The 19,098-nt window shown below is 42.5% G+C and overlaps 1 protein-coding gene across 12 annotated transcripts in view; it reads right to left on the bottom strand.

Annotated features, from left to right (window-relative positions):
- Window positions 1-1,733: 1,733 nt before the first annotated feature.
- Window positions 1,734-19,098, bottom strand: part of Heph (polypyrimidine tract-binding protein 1 heph) — a 793,543-nt gene continuing 776,178 nt past the window's right edge. For all 12 annotated transcript variants that reach the window (XM_076827760.1, XM_076827759.1, XM_076827762.1 and 9 more), the window contains one exon: window positions 1,734-18,139. In XM_076827760.1, the coding sequence (XP_076683875.1) occupies window positions 18,071-18,139 (69 nt within the window). In that variant the 3' untranslated portion in view covers window positions 1,734-18,070. The remainder of the gene's footprint in view (window positions 18,140-19,098) is intronic.

Here is a 19,098-nt window from a genome sequence, read left to right as displayed (position 1 = left end):
AGATCTCGTTCAGAAATCGAAAACGAGAGTAATAACAATAATTTATCATTGTCGATTCATACATGCCTTCCATCTTTCACTTGCCTTTCTCTATAACTCTTTAATTTACAACATTTTGCATTGCTATTATTAACTGTGTCACTCAAAATAATAATAATAATAATATTAACAGTAACACTGAAAATATAATAAAAGTAATAATAATAATATCACGCTAATCATTGTAATTTATCGTTAAATACACGTATTAAAATTATCAAAACTTTACGCAGTCATTATTCCAAAATTAGCTCCCCTTTAGAAAAAAATGTAGCATTATTGGCAACGCTGAAGCTTCCTCTTTAAAATGCTTTTTGTTTCCAGTCGATACGATTTTCCGTTCCCGAGATATCATCGTCTGAAGACGAGCCTAATTTTTACGCCTGACGCTTGTCTCATTCGCACTCGTGCAATTGGACTCTCACTCGCGCGGCAGCACTGACCTAATTATCCCAAGTTCTGCCGAGTCACAACCGGTCAGTGATGCGACAAAGTCGGAAGAGAACTTCAAAGCCTTATATCTCGGGAACTAAATAAGATATCGACTTGGAACAAAGTGCATTACCAAGGGCACACTATTCTCTATCGCCTGAATGGCTTTATCTTTAAAACCCTCTGATTCTTCTACGTGCATTTCGTCTTTAAAATTTATTTAAGCTACATTGCTACCTCGGAAATAAAGTTTGTTTCATTTTTCTGATTTCTTATCATGATTAAATACAATTTCCTGAAAGTAATATGCTTTGCTCAATGATCTAAATTTTCTCAACTTATTTCTGATGTTACAGTAGCAAGTGCAAATGAAATATTCAGAGATACATCTTTTGTAGTAGCTTCTATGGTCGTGAAAGTGTATTTTTCTGACCCTAATGAATATCAACAGAAATAAAATTCCGCAGTTCAGGAATTTCAATTATTCACTACTTTTACTCGATTAAAATTAGTTTCCTGAATTTCATTTTTCACTCGGACGATGGAAGACAGAGAATTGAATCGACAACAACAGAGGAATGTCACAGTGAAGTTTTACGCAACGAAAAGGTCGCTTCGAGTGACACTGACAGCAGTTGTAGAGTAGAAAGATTTGTACAAAAAGGAGCCCACCATTGAAACCGAAATTCTCCAAAAAAGCGATCGAAAGTCTTCTGAACTGTAAGGCATGTTTAAAATTACTTTCAAGTCTGAATTCCCCGAAATTTTTGTCCCAACGATGGTTCCTCGTTGGAAAGAGTATTTGTACAAAGTATCGATAGTAGTAGCAGTAGTAGGCCGTTGGTGAGTCGACGAAGAGGAAGACGATGATAGGCAGTAGAGTAGCGAAATGTTGGTGATCGATTCTGAGCTGGAAGAAAAATTAGTGGGGGCAGAGAAATGCGGAGACGTAATGAGAAAGGTGGCATCGATGGAGCGCAAGACACTTGGAAAAATTTACGTCTACTTAAAAAATTAAAATTCTATTCTAAAATTCTATTTAGGAGAGTAAAATATTCTGTCACCAATGGGAACTTAAACTTTTACACCTCTCGATTCATTAGAGTAAAAGAAAAAAAAAAGACTTAATTAAATGAATGTCTACCTTTCGTGTGATTTATCTCCTTCTTTTTCCTTTTCTGTTTTTTTTTTAAAGAAAGCTCGTGCTGGAAAAGAAAGTCTTCAGAGGATAGAAAAATGAAAAAGGGTACAGTACATGTACATACATCGAGACAAGAGTATATATATAGCATGTATATAGTATACAGAGACAGATGTAAGAGCTACATTTAGATATACGAATCGCTATAAGTACAAGTGGAACAGAATATATGAGATACAAAATTATAAAGTGCTACTAAGTAAATAGATTTTAGTTTATGCTGCTCTATGGTTGACAGTACAAAATGATAGTACCATTAATGGTCACAGGCCTGTCAGGGACAAGAGCAGCATCCACCGTGAATTATTTATCAATTGATCCAACAAATGCTCCACACCACCTCCACCTATTCCCCGCACAAATTAATTACTACGACCTTCTGTTACACTTTATGCACTCGTTATCTCACCCCTTAGCGCAAACGAAAATCTTTAAAATTACCAAGCTGCAGAATTGTATGTTCGAAACTGCAAAAAAAATATTATTTCCCACACTGCAATTTTCTCAAATTTCAATAAACAAACACATTCACCGATGGAGGCCGCAAATGATCCCCGACGTCTCAGAAACGCGCGTCAGCAACAGCGACAGCAGAGTATCAGCTCGTCAAAAATACTGTCGCGATCGCAGCGAAAGCATCCGAACGAAATTATCCAATTAAGTCAGCGAAACTCGTGAAAGCCCCGAACTCGTCGCTCCCAATAAACAATGTCACTCGCCAACACTAAATCCCCCGATAAATGTCAACAGGACCCCACCCTTTAATATCTCTTATTTAATCATACTTCCCATCAACTTTAACCATCCACCCCCTCAATCACCACAGTATTTTCGTCGAATAAATAAATTATCGCTGCGATCGATTCGCTTCAGCTCGCCGATGCCGGCAAGCCACCCCGTGCGTGATGCTCCAAGCGATCCACGATCCGCGGACCCAGACCATGGTCCGGTCGCGCGCAGAGACTTTTTCTAGCTCGACGGTGTCCACTCTGTTCTCCCATGTATGCCTCTCGCTCTTCTCTCCTTTCTCTCCCTCACTTTCATACTCCCTTTCTCACGTTCACTCTCATCAGACCCTAATAATGTAATCACGTTGATCCCATAGAATACGCGGTTTAAATATCTAGGCACGATTCCTAACGATTGTTCTGGGCGAGCTTGTGCGCAATAGAATCGTTCTCCTCCTCGACTGCGGTCCTCGGGACTTTGGCTGTTTCGACTCTCGACCTATCCGGATCTGTGATGCCAGATTAGGAGCGGGTTCCCTCGAGAATTTCCCCCACCTCGCGCACACTACGCCGGAGCTGCGTGTCCGTGAGTTGGACTCCGAAGCGCCGAGCTCACGGACACGCTGCTCCGGCGTAGTGTGCGCAAGGTGGGGGAAATTCTCGAGGGAACCCGTCCCCGATCTGGCATCACAGATCCGGATTCTTCCGGAAGCGTTACACTACTTGCTGCAAGTCGAGAGATTCGTTTCTTCTTCGGGGGGGAAACGTGCTTGCTTCTTCGTGCGTTGGTAGGCTTTTGTGAATTAAATAAAGTTTAAAATATTTTGCTCTTGAATTTTATTTTTCTAGTTTCTTTGGAAGCAGTATATTCCGCCCAATTATTCACTAGGTAAATCTCTGTTCTTGCAGTAAATGTAACGAAGAAGGAGTCGCTTAAATAATTTTTTAATTTAGTTTCTTTAAAATCACTAACTAATAAATACTTCAATTCGATGGAGAATTTTTATTCAGTTTCAGTTGTGAGTTTCAATTTAATTTGGATTAAATTTAAAATTTCCAATCAATTTTATTTACATTCAGACTTTGAAATTCTGCTCAGTAACACAGTTTATTTAAATCTGTCTAATCAGAATTAAGAATAATCGTTTTTAAAATTATTTCCCCTTCCTCGTTCGCCTCTCCATTTTCAAAATCGCCATTAATTTCAGTTTCCGCGGAAATAACACTGAATTGCGCTTTACGCCGAGCCCTGACAAAATTTCGTCGCGTTAACAGTTTAAAAGAAGCAACGCTCCCTTTCCAAACGACCCGTGGTCCACGTTCACGTCCGCAAATAGCGAAATTTAAATATATTCTCTGGCTTCCTCGGCGCGATCCGCCGTCGTGAACGTGCCCTCTGAAAAAGCCCTTTGAAATCCTGATAAAGGCGGGCAAGCAAATTTTAACGAATTCATTTAAATACGGTACACACACAACAACCCCTATTTGCCCTTTTTCTCCGCTCGAGCTTTCGGTGCTCATAAAAATTCACAACTTGCAAATCGTCGCCGCGGCGCTTTAACAGCTCCGGGGAGATGTCGGAAGAGTCGAGGTTTCGAGGGGGGAAGTCCCGAAAAGCGCGACGAGGACGAAAAATGCGTGAGCAAGCAAGTTTTCGAAGCTCTCGAAAGTCCAGTCAGCCGGCGCTTAAACGCGCAGTCGGGCATTCTTCAACGGAAGAGGAATTTTTAAAAACTAAAAGAATCGAACGCTCGAAAAAACTCCGCTCGGAAATCCTCTATCAGTCAGAAAGCAGCTTCTGCCCTTGGCTACTGTTATCATTAATCTTTTACTTTAGGTTTACTTTATTTTACAATTCGTATTCTCGATTTTAGACTTAGACAATATGCTCTCTAGGTCTTAGACAGTATTTCTAAAAGTTACGGAAATTGGAATTTTGGCGAAATAAAAATTTTGGAATCAGGGGATCCAATTTTGTAATTTCGGCTGTCGCTTTGCACCTGAGTGAAAAAAAGATTCGGTTTCGTGCGAATTTCATAAAGGTTGAAGAGTTGGTTTAGAGAGACAGAAAATTTTGGAATAAAGGTAAAGAATATTCAGTGAAAGCGTTTCAGTCGCGAAAGAACCCTGATACGTCGATTGTTTTGCGATACAGAGGTGTACGTGTGTTTTTCCTTCTTCTTTTTTTTTAATCGAAAACGAAATATATTTGACGTGCCGCGGAAAATCTACTGATGATCTAAAAAAAAAAAACAGAAAAATTAGCAAGGACGATTAGCGAAATGAAAAATGATCGAAGAGAAGGACGGTGTGAGAATTTTCGTTGAAATGTGTGAGCATTTTATAAAAATAATGCACCGAGCTATTCCATTTTAAAAACTACAATTGTAATAATGAAATGTAATATACTTAAATAATTAAGTGGATTCATTAAAGTCCTTAATGAATCCAAAATCCAAATTAATAAACTGTAATTAATTTATAAAGAAACACTGGGATTCCAAAATCCCTGATTGACTTAAGAAGAGAAAAAAAATATCAAGCAGAAATTACCATTTATTATTTTTTAGCAGAATTGAAGCAATAGAAAATCAGTCGAAATTTCTTACGCCAGTCCTCCGAATAGTACAAGAAAAGGGGAGAGTGGGGGTGGGTTAGGTAGTTGGACACACAGACAGAAAGAACACAAAAAACGGACAGGTTTATTTATCTTTCCATTCATTTTGCTTTTTTTTTTCTTCTTCACAAATCGGCTATATGTATACGGTATAGTTCTTTGCCCGCTCGCTAGCAAATGATCTCGGGGGGTCATCGTGTTTCTTATTTTGTTTCTCTTTGTTTCCTTCCCTTCCTTCGACACTCGGGTGGTATTTCCCCCAGACAGGAAAATGGCATGTGTAAACGGAACCCGCGGATACAGACAGAAAGATACAGTGTCCTCGGATAGAGTACGCTCGAAAACGGGTCGAGAAATGAACACAAAGCCTCAGAATACGGATTATCAGTCGACTGCATCGTTTCACACCGACTCGCGATCCTGGGGGGGGGGTTGGGAGGGTGGGGGGTTGATGAACGCGCGAGGGGTTGTGGACAGGAATAAACGTCGGCGAGCATGAGGCGAGAAACTAAAGAACATTGTAAAAATCACGATGGTTCACAGTGAGTGGTAGAAAATTAAGCCGCCACGATTTCGTCGAGTAAAAAAATTGGTCGATCGCCCTGTGCAACCCTCTACACAATTTTTATTTCAACGGTCTGCGTCGTTACCGGAAGTTTTAACAAAAATATTAGAGGTCCGAGACTGTTACTCTGATCCAGATCGAGGGGAGAAAACTAAATAGGGTTGCAAAGGGTTCTACGAAGAGAATTGATTTGGAAACAAAATTGGAAAAGATTTTTTTGTGAAATTAAAAGAAGAAATATTCCTGATTGAAACTTGAATCGATGACTGTGATCGGCTCTGATCAGTTTTAAAAGTATACTGACCTTTAAAGTAACACTCACACGCTTCTGTAAAAATTTCGCGAACACTTTCGATGGCTCTGACGCAGTAATACGTCGCTATAGTCGGAACAAAATCAACTGGCCGCTCAAGACCAGTTTTCACGCCATGCATCGCGCTTGGCGCAGGCCCCACTTCCGCGACATACGGCGGAGGGGGCGTGGTCGCGCCTGCGCGGACGCGAGTGCTCGAATGGTAGGAGTATCCAGACAGTATGGTGGGGGTAACTGCTCCTCGGTGGCCTTTAGCCGCCAATCAACTTCGTTCCGACTATTACTGTCACTGTCCACGTCTACTTATCAAAAAATGACGATTTAAGCTGGATGTCTTCTCATTCCCTTCGAACAAATAGCCACGAAAGTGTTGGATTTAACTAATACTTTACCAATATGAATGAACACAAATATTTCTTTGAATTCTTGTCGACGAAATCGAGCAATTTACATCAGCACAGTCGATAGGCGGAAATAGTAGCGCTACTAGTAGTAATAGTAATAGATAGATAATATAGTAGTAGAGACGATATAGTAAGAGTAATAGTGATAAGAGTAAGAAGTAGTAGTATAAAGGTATACGAAGCACGTATTGAGTGAGAGAGAGAGAGAGACAGAGAGAGAGAGAGTGAGAGAGAGAGAGAAAAAGAGAGAGTAGAATAGAAAAAGAGAGAGAGACAGAAAGTAAGAAAGATAGTGAGAGAGGATGGCATAGAATATAGTTACTACGTAGAAATGAAGCGAAGAAATCGAAAAAAAAATATGTGAGAGCGACAGAAAGGGAACAGCTGCATAGATTGTAAACAATAATAATTGTAGCGCCGATTAATAAAAATTAACGAGCCTAAAGTAACGGTCCAAACTAAAACGAGCGAACGCTCGATCGTACAAATTGTCGCGTACGCGTGTCTCTTGTACGTGTGTCTCCTTTCTGTGTAACTGTGTGTGTGTGTGTGTGTGTCTGTGTGCTCCTCTTTTTTTCTCGATTTTTTTTCTTGTGCTTCCGCTTGTTCACTTTTTAAAAACTAAGCTCGTGCTCTGCGGCGGGAGTCCGTTTTTCTTCGGAGGGTCTCGTGACCCCAACGCCGGGAACTGAACGCGTCGTTTAATTAACGTACGTCTAGGAGTTAGAAAATTAAAAATTAAAAAAAAAAACATAGTAGTAATAGTAGTGTGTGTAGTAATAATAGAAATAGTAAAGGGTACGAACTAGGGAATAATAATGAGTAATAATAGTAATAATAATAATTAAGCGCTAGGTTAATAATAACGAACGCTGACGATTTAAAAGTAGTAGTGGTAATAATAATAGTAGCAGTAATCGTGGGCGATTAAAAACCAAAGAGAAAAAAAAAACACGAAAGAATTGTAAAAGAACGTTGTAGAATTAAGAAAGTAGGGTGACGCGATCGATTAAGATTACCGGAAGTCGTGACGGACGCACGGATTAAATAACGATCACGAATGGTCGCTCAAAGTGGGGACGGGGGGTGGGGGGAGGGCGCTCGCGTCGCGAGACGCGTGAAAGACATCGAAAACACTGGGCCCATAAGTGAGGCTCCGTTGTTTACGCGGCGAAATTCAGACATTCCAGCGTGCTGAAAGGTTTTCTCTGCCCTTTTCCGCTCGAAATTTCTCCCCCACCATGTTTACTAAACACGACTAGTCAATTCGTATGATTTTTGTTGAACAATTTCACGCGTTCAGGGGACAAATGAGCGAAAAGGATCGCGCAGGGAACGACACTTCTGGGCCTGGTCGCGCAGAAAACTTGCGTAATTCAGAAAATACTTTCCGCGGGGGGGTGTCTCCGTAATTGAGGTATAAAAATCGTAGTAGTAAATCGTGTATAATAAATCGCGTCGTGCCGAAAGAAGACACGTGGAAGAGCGATTGTGCCTACAATTCGACAGAATGTCTTTGTCTGGTATGGGTGTGGCGGATGTGTTTGGTTGGATGCCGGTGTGTGTGCGCGTGAGTTTGGGCGTGTATAAATGCAAACGGTGAATTACGCGAGCGTCGGTGTAAATGCTTCGTAGGAATCGTCGATCGACATTGAACTATACATTGATCGAACCAGTGCCAAGTAGATCAACCTTAATTTTACCCTAGGACCTGCATCTTTTTCGGAGTATTTGGGTGGCTCGGTGATGAAAGGCGCTGGTTCTGGATCTATTGCGAATTTAGATTCGATTAGACTTCCTTTTTTTATTCTAAAAGCTGAGAATTTCTGAGAGCTAATTCAATTTCTTGTTTAATTTTGAAGGTTGAGATTGTTTATTAAATGCAACTGGCCTTCTGCTTATTTTTGAAGATTCAGATTCTGTTGGTACTTATTAGAGGTGGATATTGAGAATTTCTCAAAACCGGTATCACTTTGTTTTCAACTCTGAATTGAGAGCTTCATAGCTGCTTAAATTGAAACCTGCTCATCGCTTTGTCTAATTCTAGAACTGTGTCCACAAGTTTGACTGAACAGTTGGTCCAAACACCATGCAACTCGAAACAACTATTTAAAAGGATACTAAGAAAATCCCTTTCAACACCGAAACCAGCAAATCTCACCCAAACATCATCAAACCTGCTAGAACAGCGTACAATTCAATAACGAGCGATCGAACGACCAGAAACGATTCTACCTAGTCTCTGTCTCGTTTAACGGTGCATCGGTGCACATGAACAATTTACCATAATTCCACTAACCTCTTCAGCCTGGTACGGTGTTCGGGTGACACAACTAATCACTAATCGCCGAACTTACTAGAAAGACCTTAACCGTAATGCGCCCGCTCTGACAATTGATCTCCTCCTACATTGTTCTCTCGTTCGTCGTACAAAAACAGAAGAAAATGATTTGTCTTTGCCGGAGGCGAGCTGATTGTGACTTGCAATGCAATTCTTCTATCTCGATTTTGTTCGTCTCTCTGGTAACCTGGCCTGAACACGTCATCAACACAAGACTCTGTCTCTCTTCGACCTGAATACTGAACCCTACGATCGACCTGACGCGATTCCTCGCCATTCCCATGGACCTTTGCGCGCGGGTGTGCGCAGAATCGCGACTGCCATCTCGGGGCGGAACGAAGAACGACTGGAAGAGAAGGTGAACGAAAGTGGGGCAAACTGGGCGAAGAGAACTCGAGAACCGACAGACCCTCTTCGTTTTCCACGAAAACAGAAATCACAAGGCTGCTTGAAAAGAGGCGCAGATCCTTCGGAACACAGAAACAGAGGTCTGCCTTTAATGCTGCTGAAATACTCGTGAAAGGAAATCATCGAAAGACCACTTTTCACAGAAGCAGGCAAGAACGCGAAACGAACTCGAAGAAGAAAGAGACGGCCAACTAAAATTAAAAAGAAGATTTCGCAGCAGCTTTTTTCGACGGCTCAGGGATTCGCTTTCCTCGTCATCAAATTATATATCGATACAGAGAGTCGAGTGATTGTCGTTTAACTATACATAGTACTCGTTAAGTTTTTTTTTTCTGGAGGCTTAATTAGAAAGTGGGGGTGGGGCTACTACACGAGTCTAACACGCTACAATTGTTTTTTCCATTATCATTTGTGTTTACAGCTTGCGACTTTTTTTTATCTTGTTTGCTTTGTTCGTCGACTTAACAACTACACCTTAGATAATTCTCTACGTCTTCTCGCGACCTAACCTCGCCAATTTTAACGCTTCTCCACCTTAAAGTTGGATCGATTCGCGCCTAAGTCGAGGACACATCCTCGTTCTCAGTTTCATTATCGTTTGTTCCGTGTTCATTTTTTAGGGGTCTTTCGGTGGGTTGTCGTCACGTTGGGGCTCGAGCAGTTTCCTTCTACCGTTTCCTGTCAATCGGATTCGCCTTAACATCACCCCTCCATTCCCTCTACTTTCGTTTTGGCAATACATATCGACGTTACAACAACAGCGATTATAAACGACCAATTAACGACCAACGATCAATAGAAGTCGACGTGATCGAGACACCTGCTTCGTCTTGACGCCTTACGTCGGGTCTCTATGGGTGGGGTAGAGGAGCTCGTCCGCTGGTCACGTGGGAATTGATCTCTTGGTTCCTCGACGAGCTCCCATGGGCGAGTTTAAACTCTAACGTGCGATTTCCATGGAAGAGAAAAGCAGGCAAGAAAATCACGGAATCACTCGGTTCAACAGGCACACCATGGAACAATCTCATCAGAAACCCATCGATCTGCTGGGGAAAGAACAGACAAACGACGAAGCGTTGGTACGGTCCCAAAGTGTCCTCTTCTAGAACCAAAACTCAGTGAAGATGGCAATCAGTTTTGTTGCGGGTGATATGTCGAGTTTCTAGGGACACTGAACCTAGAGTGTATCCTCTCAAGGGGAACATTTGAAATTCCTGAACACTGGCCCAAGGCTGAAGAATCGAGGGGCCCGGGAAGTACTTTGGGACTGGCCCAACGCGACGACTTTCACCGTGATACTCCTGACGTTGCCTATCTTGCATCTACGAAGACCCAATTGGTCTCGATCCCTCACGGAGGAAGTCGTATTTCGTCTTCCTTCGCGCTGTGCTTCACCCTGTGTGTCTTTTAAATGCTCCCGCCTCGTGGGAAAACAGAAACATTCACCTATGTCAACAATCGACACCCACGTGTCCCTATCATCCTGTCAGCCTGTTGCGAACTGCTTAGATCGCGTCCCCCTCGCGATACCCTACCTTAACGTCCACCACCACGGAGAAAAGTATCGTCGAACAGCTCGAGATCGTCCCTTTCCCACTTCCAACGACAACCATCGACCTGCAGAGGGACGATCTTGGCGCTGATCCAGAGCTAACCTCAATTTGAACGACGCCTAAGGCCCCGATTAGGCAAGCAGACCATCCTGAACTCGAAAGATATATTATTTTACACGTGTTCACCGATAACTTCAATTAAAACACCGCCCATTCGCTCGACACATTCACTCGCGTTCACTCTCACCCTCTCTCTCTCTCTCTCTCTCTTTCTCTCTCTCTCTCCCTTCCTTCCATTTGTTCTCTTTCTCCAACTGTGTCGCTTCGCGTAATGCGCGCGAGTCTCCTTCCTCTGCGTTAGCACTCCTCCCGTGTCCCTACCGCGCATTTACAATATATTCATATATAATAGACTAATCTTCTCTTCTAAATCATTACATAAACTGTAACGTCGTTAATCCTAGACTTATCAGTTATTAATAAAATATAGATTATTGGGATGCAGCCGCTGCGCACTTTTGGACACACCTGTTACAATGCGATATATCAAATATATATATAGTAGGAGATATACATAGTGTGTGTGAGCGTGTGTTCTGTGAGTGTTTAGAACGTGTGTCTGGCTCTGTGTGTGGTCGCCTGTTTTTGGCCGTTTAGCGTGTACATACATGCCTTCTCTGTTTATTTATAGTCCCTAATAAACCTCTGTAGGCTAAGCTTCGTCTACTGCGTGGCTCGAACCAGACCCCGAATTTCCTTGGTCCGAACAATCTTCCCTTTACTCGGCAATTATCATCGTCATTCTAACTCCCCCTCCTCCGCGATAGCGGGTGTTCGTGGTGTCGATCGGTGAAAAGGGATCGTTTCTGGATCAGGTCCAGCATCGACCCTTTGGGACTCGAGTAATCGCTATCCCAAGCCATGCTGGGCTGCTGTCAGGGAGTAGTTTTGCATAGAAGATGTTGCTTTCATCGAAACGTTCGCGCTGGATAGAATCAGTTCGCGATCTCTTAGATTTGGTAAATACTTTAGTGTCCCTCAGTGGGCCCTGGTCAGTTGATTGTCACAGTCAGTGAGGTTAGGGTGTGGGCCCATTGCTGTCGCCGTCTGTAGCTTTGCAATGGCCGCTTGGATGAAAATTTTGAATTGGATCGAACTAAGAATGATTAGATATACACTGGAGAAATTTTGGGGGATTCACTATCTAGAAAGCAGTCAGACTTGAAACTCTGTCCTATGTCCCACTCTTTTGAACTGTCTGGTTATATTACTCGATGAGAAATATGATGGACTGCTTTCAAGGATATATGCGCTGGAAGGTTTTGATGTGGGTGTTCATACGAGTAGAACTAATTTACAATTGTTTTCCTTTGTTAACGTTTTAGTACCCCTCAGTGGGGCTTGGCAAACTTGATTGTCACAGTCAGTGAAGAAAATGAGTGTCCACTGTTTTAACTTTTTTCTAATAACTTGGACAAAACTTTTGACTCGCCATGATGGGAAATAAACACAGCTACGAATATATATCCTTCCATCTGAGAAAACATGGGAAAACCTACTGATGATACTCTCTAAACAATGTTCAACAAACTACTTCCCCTGACACTATTCTGCCCCCTTCCATTCCGAAGATCTTCCTCCATAATCCTTCTAGTTCATCGTCCACAAAGGGTTAAACCGAAAGGAGTGTCCACGGTGCATATTGGGATCCATCTGAACAGTACGCTCGCTTTAAATGATCAAACCATCGTGACCTCTCTCAACGATCATTGGTCTCTCTCTTTCTCTATCATATATAAAAATACGTCGTCTATATATGAGGAAGTTGTACGTTGAATATGCGCTTCTGTATATATTTGATATTAGATATAATTAGAACGACTCTTCTAGAATCCCGCAAGGAGTTTAGTTGGTCTGGAGAAATTTCGGAGCCTGAATATCTGCGACACCATGTAGCGAGTGCTGGCTATCCCAACCCTCACCTCGCCCCCCCCCCTCAACCCAGCTAGAGATATAATTCATCTAAACCGTCCACAGGGTGCCTCTGTCCTTTCCAAGATTAAGTTAACTCTTTCAGACGCTTGTCAGTCAAACCATTGCGAACAGTTGCTCGAGAAGATGAACGAAGCCTAACCTAAAACGTAAAAGGAGGATTATTTTTGTGACAAAGTTTGAAGGGACGATAGTCGCTGTGTTCAGTTGCTGTATTTTGAGAACGACAGTCCTTTTTAGAAAGTATTCTTCCCGAAAGTATTAAGCAGAAAAAAAAGGAAGGCTGACCTACAGCGCCATCTACGATGGAACCAAGTTGTGCGATTCGTTCTGGACACCCTGTAGATAATTTACCACACGGTAACGCTGCCCCGTTTTACTTATCGAATTGATTTCTTTAAAGCTTTTCCTACTGTCCCTCATTTGCAAATTTATTTTTTTTTTTTTTGGCAGAAAAGAGGGAGCTGAGCACTCCAAATCAGACGAAACAGGTGGAAATCATTGTCATTGTAATAAATGGTGAGAATAGAACAGCTGTGTTAGGCGCGTTGTCGCTGATAAGAATTTCTAATTTTCAGGAGGAAATTGACGAGCTTTTTTGTATTTAATTGATGCAATTTTATTCCAATTATTTTTCAAATTTCCTGCACACAGAATATTACTAATAATAACTGGGATGTACTAGATTACTTGATGCTAACAGTTAGGCCATAAAGACAAACTTTTGAGTATGAATTTTTTTTCCAAAAATCGGTTAATAAATTGTATTTGTAATTAGACAGTTTCATCTTGAAAATCAAAATTCTTGCAGCGTAACGAAACGATGGTACGACATTACGAATCCCATGACTATTTGTGTACGTGTGGACGTGTTTAAGCATGTGTGTGTTCGCGTTTGAACGGGAATGTGTCCGAAAATTCCTAGAGAACGGCAGTAAAATCAACACAGATCGATGAGACGCGGTTGATGGAACTTGAATCGCGGCGGATAACGACGAAACCCCGAAGTTCTACTACTCGAACAACGCTTACAGGCTTTTCAGGTACGATTACGAGATATTGTGCCGGAAATACTATTGTGCGGGAGGCCTTCAACTGTTCCCTTCGCGCCCAAGGAGGATTTCTGCGCCCTCGTGGAGGAAACCAGGACCAAACACGGAAAAAAGGGTACAGGTATTTTGTGCATTTCTGAGACGAGGCGCGAGACAATTGAAAGAGCCTGTATAATACTTAAGAAGAGAATACACGTAAAGCTAAAATACGTTGAAACAACGAAATTGATGATCAAGTAGACAATTGTAGAAAATTGTTTTTGAGCCTACCCGTGAATCTAGTACGTGGTTTTAGAAATGGGTTGATTGGAATAGAAAAAAATTGTGAACTTGAACTCCTTATTAAATTAATAATTGTTTTCTTAATTATTAATGGTAAATTATACTGACTGTACTGCAATACATTGTTTGCTCAATTAATGTAACTAAATTTGATTTTAACAGATTTATAGTAACTATGATAAAAAATATTTAATATTAAAATCTTACACGTGAAATTTTAAGTATTAAAATTTTTATCCATATTTATTTTCCAAGTCTTTACCATGTCAAGGAATAACTTTTAATACGTGGTCAAGAAATAAATGCAGAAGATGTTATATTGGTAAATGGAAAATTGTAATTGCTTAAGGAATTTTTAAAATTATTCTTTTGTTAGGTCCTCCATTTGAATCCAAGTTGACAAGGATAAAAGGCAAAACTGTCTTCCGCGATTACAGTATTTAATTTCTCTATATTTTAACTATTTTTTAAACGCACGTATGATATAATTTTAGAAACACAATTCCAAAACTGAAGGACCGATTTCAAATTTAGTCTCCGACTGAGTAAATGTCCACTTGGTCATCAAAATCGAACCAAAAACCGGAACCAAACCCATTCCCCGGAAGCCACAGAAGAATCTCAACCGAGAAACAGAAAATGAAATGCGCGTGTATTCGTGTACCAAGTGTGTTGAAGTGTGACGAGCGAGCGTCTCGCACAGAGGACGCGTTTCGTCGCGTCCCGAGTAAGAATCTATAAATGCAGTCGTCGGATTAAATAATGTAAATATATCGGAGATTCGAAAGACAGATCATAGATGCAAAGACTGGCCCCTTCGCTCATGCCGGCTACTCGCTACGTCTCTACTGATTGGTCGACTCTTGTTCCCCGCAGCCAGCGAGATTCAGCTCCACACGATCTAGAACCAACGTCCAAGGGATCTTGTCCCTGACAGATCATTCAGAAATAACTTAGAACCATTCTCAAACATCTGCAAACGTATGGAATCATTAGAAAGTGTTTAGAAACATTTACTAACATCAGAAAATGTATGTAAAGGTGTAAGAACTGTATATGTGAAACCTTGTGACACCTTCTAGAACCTTGTGATACCTTCCGGGAATATACAAAATCACCTTGAACCGTTTACAACCGTCTGAAACTATCTAGAACTATTTGCAAGCATCTGTAAATGGGTTGTTAGGACCATTTAGAAGCATCTGAAGCCAAGATTCAAAGAATCTGATGCCCAAAAGATTGTTTGCATTGATAGATCAGTGCCTGAACGATCGCAAGGAACCTTTTCTCGCTTGGCTGGCCAGGAGATCCCTCCCTAGAGTTAACGGCTAGCCTACTTTGGCACAAACAACACTGCCCGGGCCGGCACTCGCTTTGTTAAATATATTTTTTTGTAGTTTTCTCGTTTTCTTCAGCATTCTTGCTTCTTCACCACGTCTCTCAGGTTTCATAGTCACTTTCTCTCCTGGCTCAAGCAACAACACTCGTTCAAACCCTAGCTCTCCCATCCGTTCTCACGACAATCCTCTCTCTCGCAGCCAACCACTTCCGCTTCCCTTTCACGCACTTTCCCTCTGCTACCTCTCTACGATCGATACGTATATTAATAAGATTTAATTGACTCCAACAGAACGTCGGTTAGACAGAAATCGCCGGGTATCTGTGGCCCGTCACGACGCCACTGAACATACATGAGATTCGTCAGACGTCCCAGAGGCTGAACACATCTAGATCTCGAGAGATCGAGTCGACCAGGACCGCCATGACGGCCAGCAGAAGCCCGTTTATCACGACGCTACGACACTACTGATAATTTTCACTTCTTGATACGAGGATCCGATCCTGCGATCGTGTGTATGTCAAGTGTGTACGTGTTTGTGTGTCGGAGGTGCGTCACGCGCGCGAGTTCCTTGTGCTCCACGATACAAAACTCGTATCCCTTCGTTCTCTCTCCCCTTTCATCGCCCAGAAACATCCCCTCGGGCCTCTCCTCCATAATATATAATATATTTACGCTCTGCGGACTAACGGCTACGGTGTGTATCATAGTTTCATCGTTAAATTTACCTTATTATCTTACACGACACCAGCGGTTCAACGATTCAAACACAACAGACCTCCCCTAAGTTACACCCCTGATCGGATCATCCCGTCCTACGTCGCCTATGGGGGGCGTTCTCTTTGCGTCGCCTGTCAAAAGGAATGCTCGGAGATCAGGAACTAATCGTCAACCGGACCAAACGAGGCTCGGCACACGGCAAACAGCCTGGCCGCCTAGTGACACTCGCGTCACAGGGAGCGAGGATTCGCCGCGTCGAGCCATCTTCCAGGCGTTCCAGAACTGCCCGTCGATCTGCCCCACTAATACAAGTATCCTCTACGCATGTACAAACTCGTTTGTCTCTTCTTTTAATTAGCGATATGTTTAACGGTTCACTCCGCCTCCACCCTCGTCAATTATACTTGTTTGCTTACGATTAAGGTTCTACACAATCCTAAGCACCTATCAGCTAAGAAACCTGCGTCTGAACGTACGTGTACGTGTTTACCATGTGTGTGCGTGTCGTGTATGGACGTGTCATTCCGCGTCTGTTCGTGTATCTGTACGTGTGTGATTAATACTTATCGTCGAACATACAAATTATAAAAATACCACCTTGCAACGACGTACGATAGTGCTTGATCCCGCCACGCGGCCAGCCGAGCTGCGAAACCCGATCAGAGTCGACGGCCGAGACCCGGGCGCCGAGAATACTGAAGGTACAGCTTAGAAAAATGAAACAAAAAAAAAGATGAGGATCGGGTGGCCCACGGGAGAAGCATCGGTTGGGACGCGTGGCGGGAGAGACTTCAAACGATCGCCCGGCCCATCCCCTCTCAATCGATTGGTTGGCTCGAGGGAACGGCGCCAGGTACCTCGCGAAAGCGAAAGCTGCTAAGGGTCCCGGTGTGACGCGTTAGCCTTAACGATTAATCTTAGTACCCGACAGTTAAGCCGTTCGTTCGCGCGGCCCCGGATGGGGCCCCGTGGAAATGACAGATGGCGCTCGCGGGCAGGCCCACGGGGGCCTGACGTCATCGTGATTGGGCATCCCTGTTACGCGCTACTTTCATCCTCGCTCGCCAGAGGCTTCTCCCTCGACTGTGCAAGTCGCCGTGTGTCGACCGAAAACGTCGACAATCTCTTACAAGCTACCAACGACGTGTGCTTCTTTGATCGATCAAAATGGGGACAGCGGTCCCAGTTCCTGTTTAACTTTTAAAAACCCTTAACGCGTTACTCAGTTTTTTTCTGAAGGTATGTAGCCGCTCCGCCGCTACCGGCTGGCGCGTGTCACGGTTGTAAAATATATAATATATATATATATTTATATATATAATATACCTTATACTTTAAAGATTAACTCTGTACAAGAGCCGAGGGCCCTTCACCGAGTCCCTCTTCGTACCCATTTTAAACCTAGTCTCTCCCTCCTCCCTTCAGAATGCTCCTTTCTCTAATCGCCTAAACGAGAGGACACTCGTCCCCTCTCCTCTCTCTTTCTCTCTGATCGGTTCTGGCTTTCGCCTGGACTCGTGGACCAGACTACCCTACACCCGATTGCCCCTCCTTCTTCCTCGTCCCCCGAAAGCCAGCACCAGGTGCTCCTGAACGTTATTAGTGCGCTTTACTTTCGAAAACAAGACTCAAACCTCTCTTTTGCATGCTTCTCGTTCGCAGCCCTAATCATTCTCTCCTTTTCTTTGCCGTTATTGTTTTCTCTTTACGTGTGTTTGTGTTTTCCAAGTGTGTGCACGGTGGCGTGTCAAAAACCCTAGCGTCTATCGAATCGGATGCGAAAAAATAGAAATGGATACACGGTGTACTCGTTCGCATCGCCGAGATGGACTCGGTGAGAGGAAGCTGGGTTCTTCTTGCGCTTCCCTATAGCGGGGGAAGTATGCGCGCTTCCCCTTTCGCGTTTCCGAGCCGGGCGCGATTCAAAGGTAGCCAGCCAAAGACGTTGCAGCCGTCATGTAGAACGGGCCGGCAACTGGCTGGTACCATCGCGCGGGTCATCAGTCATACACTGAGCTGGCTGGCCAAAAAGGGACTAGGGCGTAGGGCTGGTACCACTGCCGATCGTTTGATTGTGACTCTTGTTAGATGTTGCTCTTGGAAAACGACACTCTCAGGTGGTTGGACTCGCTCAGCTGGTAGTTGTGCATTTTCTGGAACAGGTCAAGCACGAGCTCAGCATTGTTTCGTGCCTCTGGAAAGTGGTATGTGTGGGAGAAATGTGGTGATTTAAAAGCAACGGAAGGTATAGGCAATTGGGGTACTTGAATCTTGGATGTCCAGGTCCCAAGCACCTGGTCTGTGTAGTTTTTAGACACTTTTAGAGAGGAAACCTGGGTATAATGTTTTTTACCAACGTCCAAAAGCATATTTGGTGATCTGAATCCTCAAGTGTTGCTATGAACACCTGAATTGCGGGTAGAACATTTGGTATAGATATTGTAGTTGGAACAAAACCGATTAGTCACTTGTCGACACCTCTCCAATTATGCATCACAACAAACATGATGGTTACAGTTACGTCATGTCAGTTTATCTTTCTTACTTGTTAGATTCAATTTATATTGACAGCTTTGTTGGTAGAAATTAGATATCTGTCGCTATGGTACTTTTACTTACTGACCTCGAGCGGCCAATTGATTTTATCCTGACTATAAGTTGCCTTTTGCATTTGTGACAAGCGTAATTAATTAACACAGTATTTTCTTTATCCTACTTAGTTTATTTTACCTTTGTGTAAGTAACTGCTTCTTCTACAATAAAAGAACTCTGAAAGTAGGCACTTGTATAGTCTTTCATTTCTCAGATTAAATTATTGTCATAGTTAACTCGAGTAGGAACGATACGCTATTTAATATTTGCTATTGAATATTTATGTTATAGAAAAATATAATGATTTGACCTGGAAAATGATTTATAAATGAACATGCTGAATTTAGTATTTGATTTAATTTGTTCAATTGGGTTGTCTCCTAAATGCATACCATAATTACAGTACAGCACATGTTTAAACAAGAAATTTTTAATGTAGGCAAGGAAGCAGCAAGCAATTATCATGGTTTTAAATAGAACTGGTCCCATGGTGTGCAATTTTAATACTTCATTTCTAATA

Source organism: Andrena cerasifolii, chromosome 15, assembly GCF_050908995.1.
Source record: "Andrena cerasifolii isolate SP2316 chromosome 15, iyAndCera1_principal, whole genome shotgun sequence".
NCBI classification, from domain to species: Eukaryota; Metazoa; Arthropoda; class Insecta; order Hymenoptera; family Andrenidae; genus Andrena; species Andrena cerasifolii.
The sequence above is the reverse complement of the archived record's forward strand: the minus strand, read 5'-3'. Positions and strand labels throughout refer to the sequence as shown.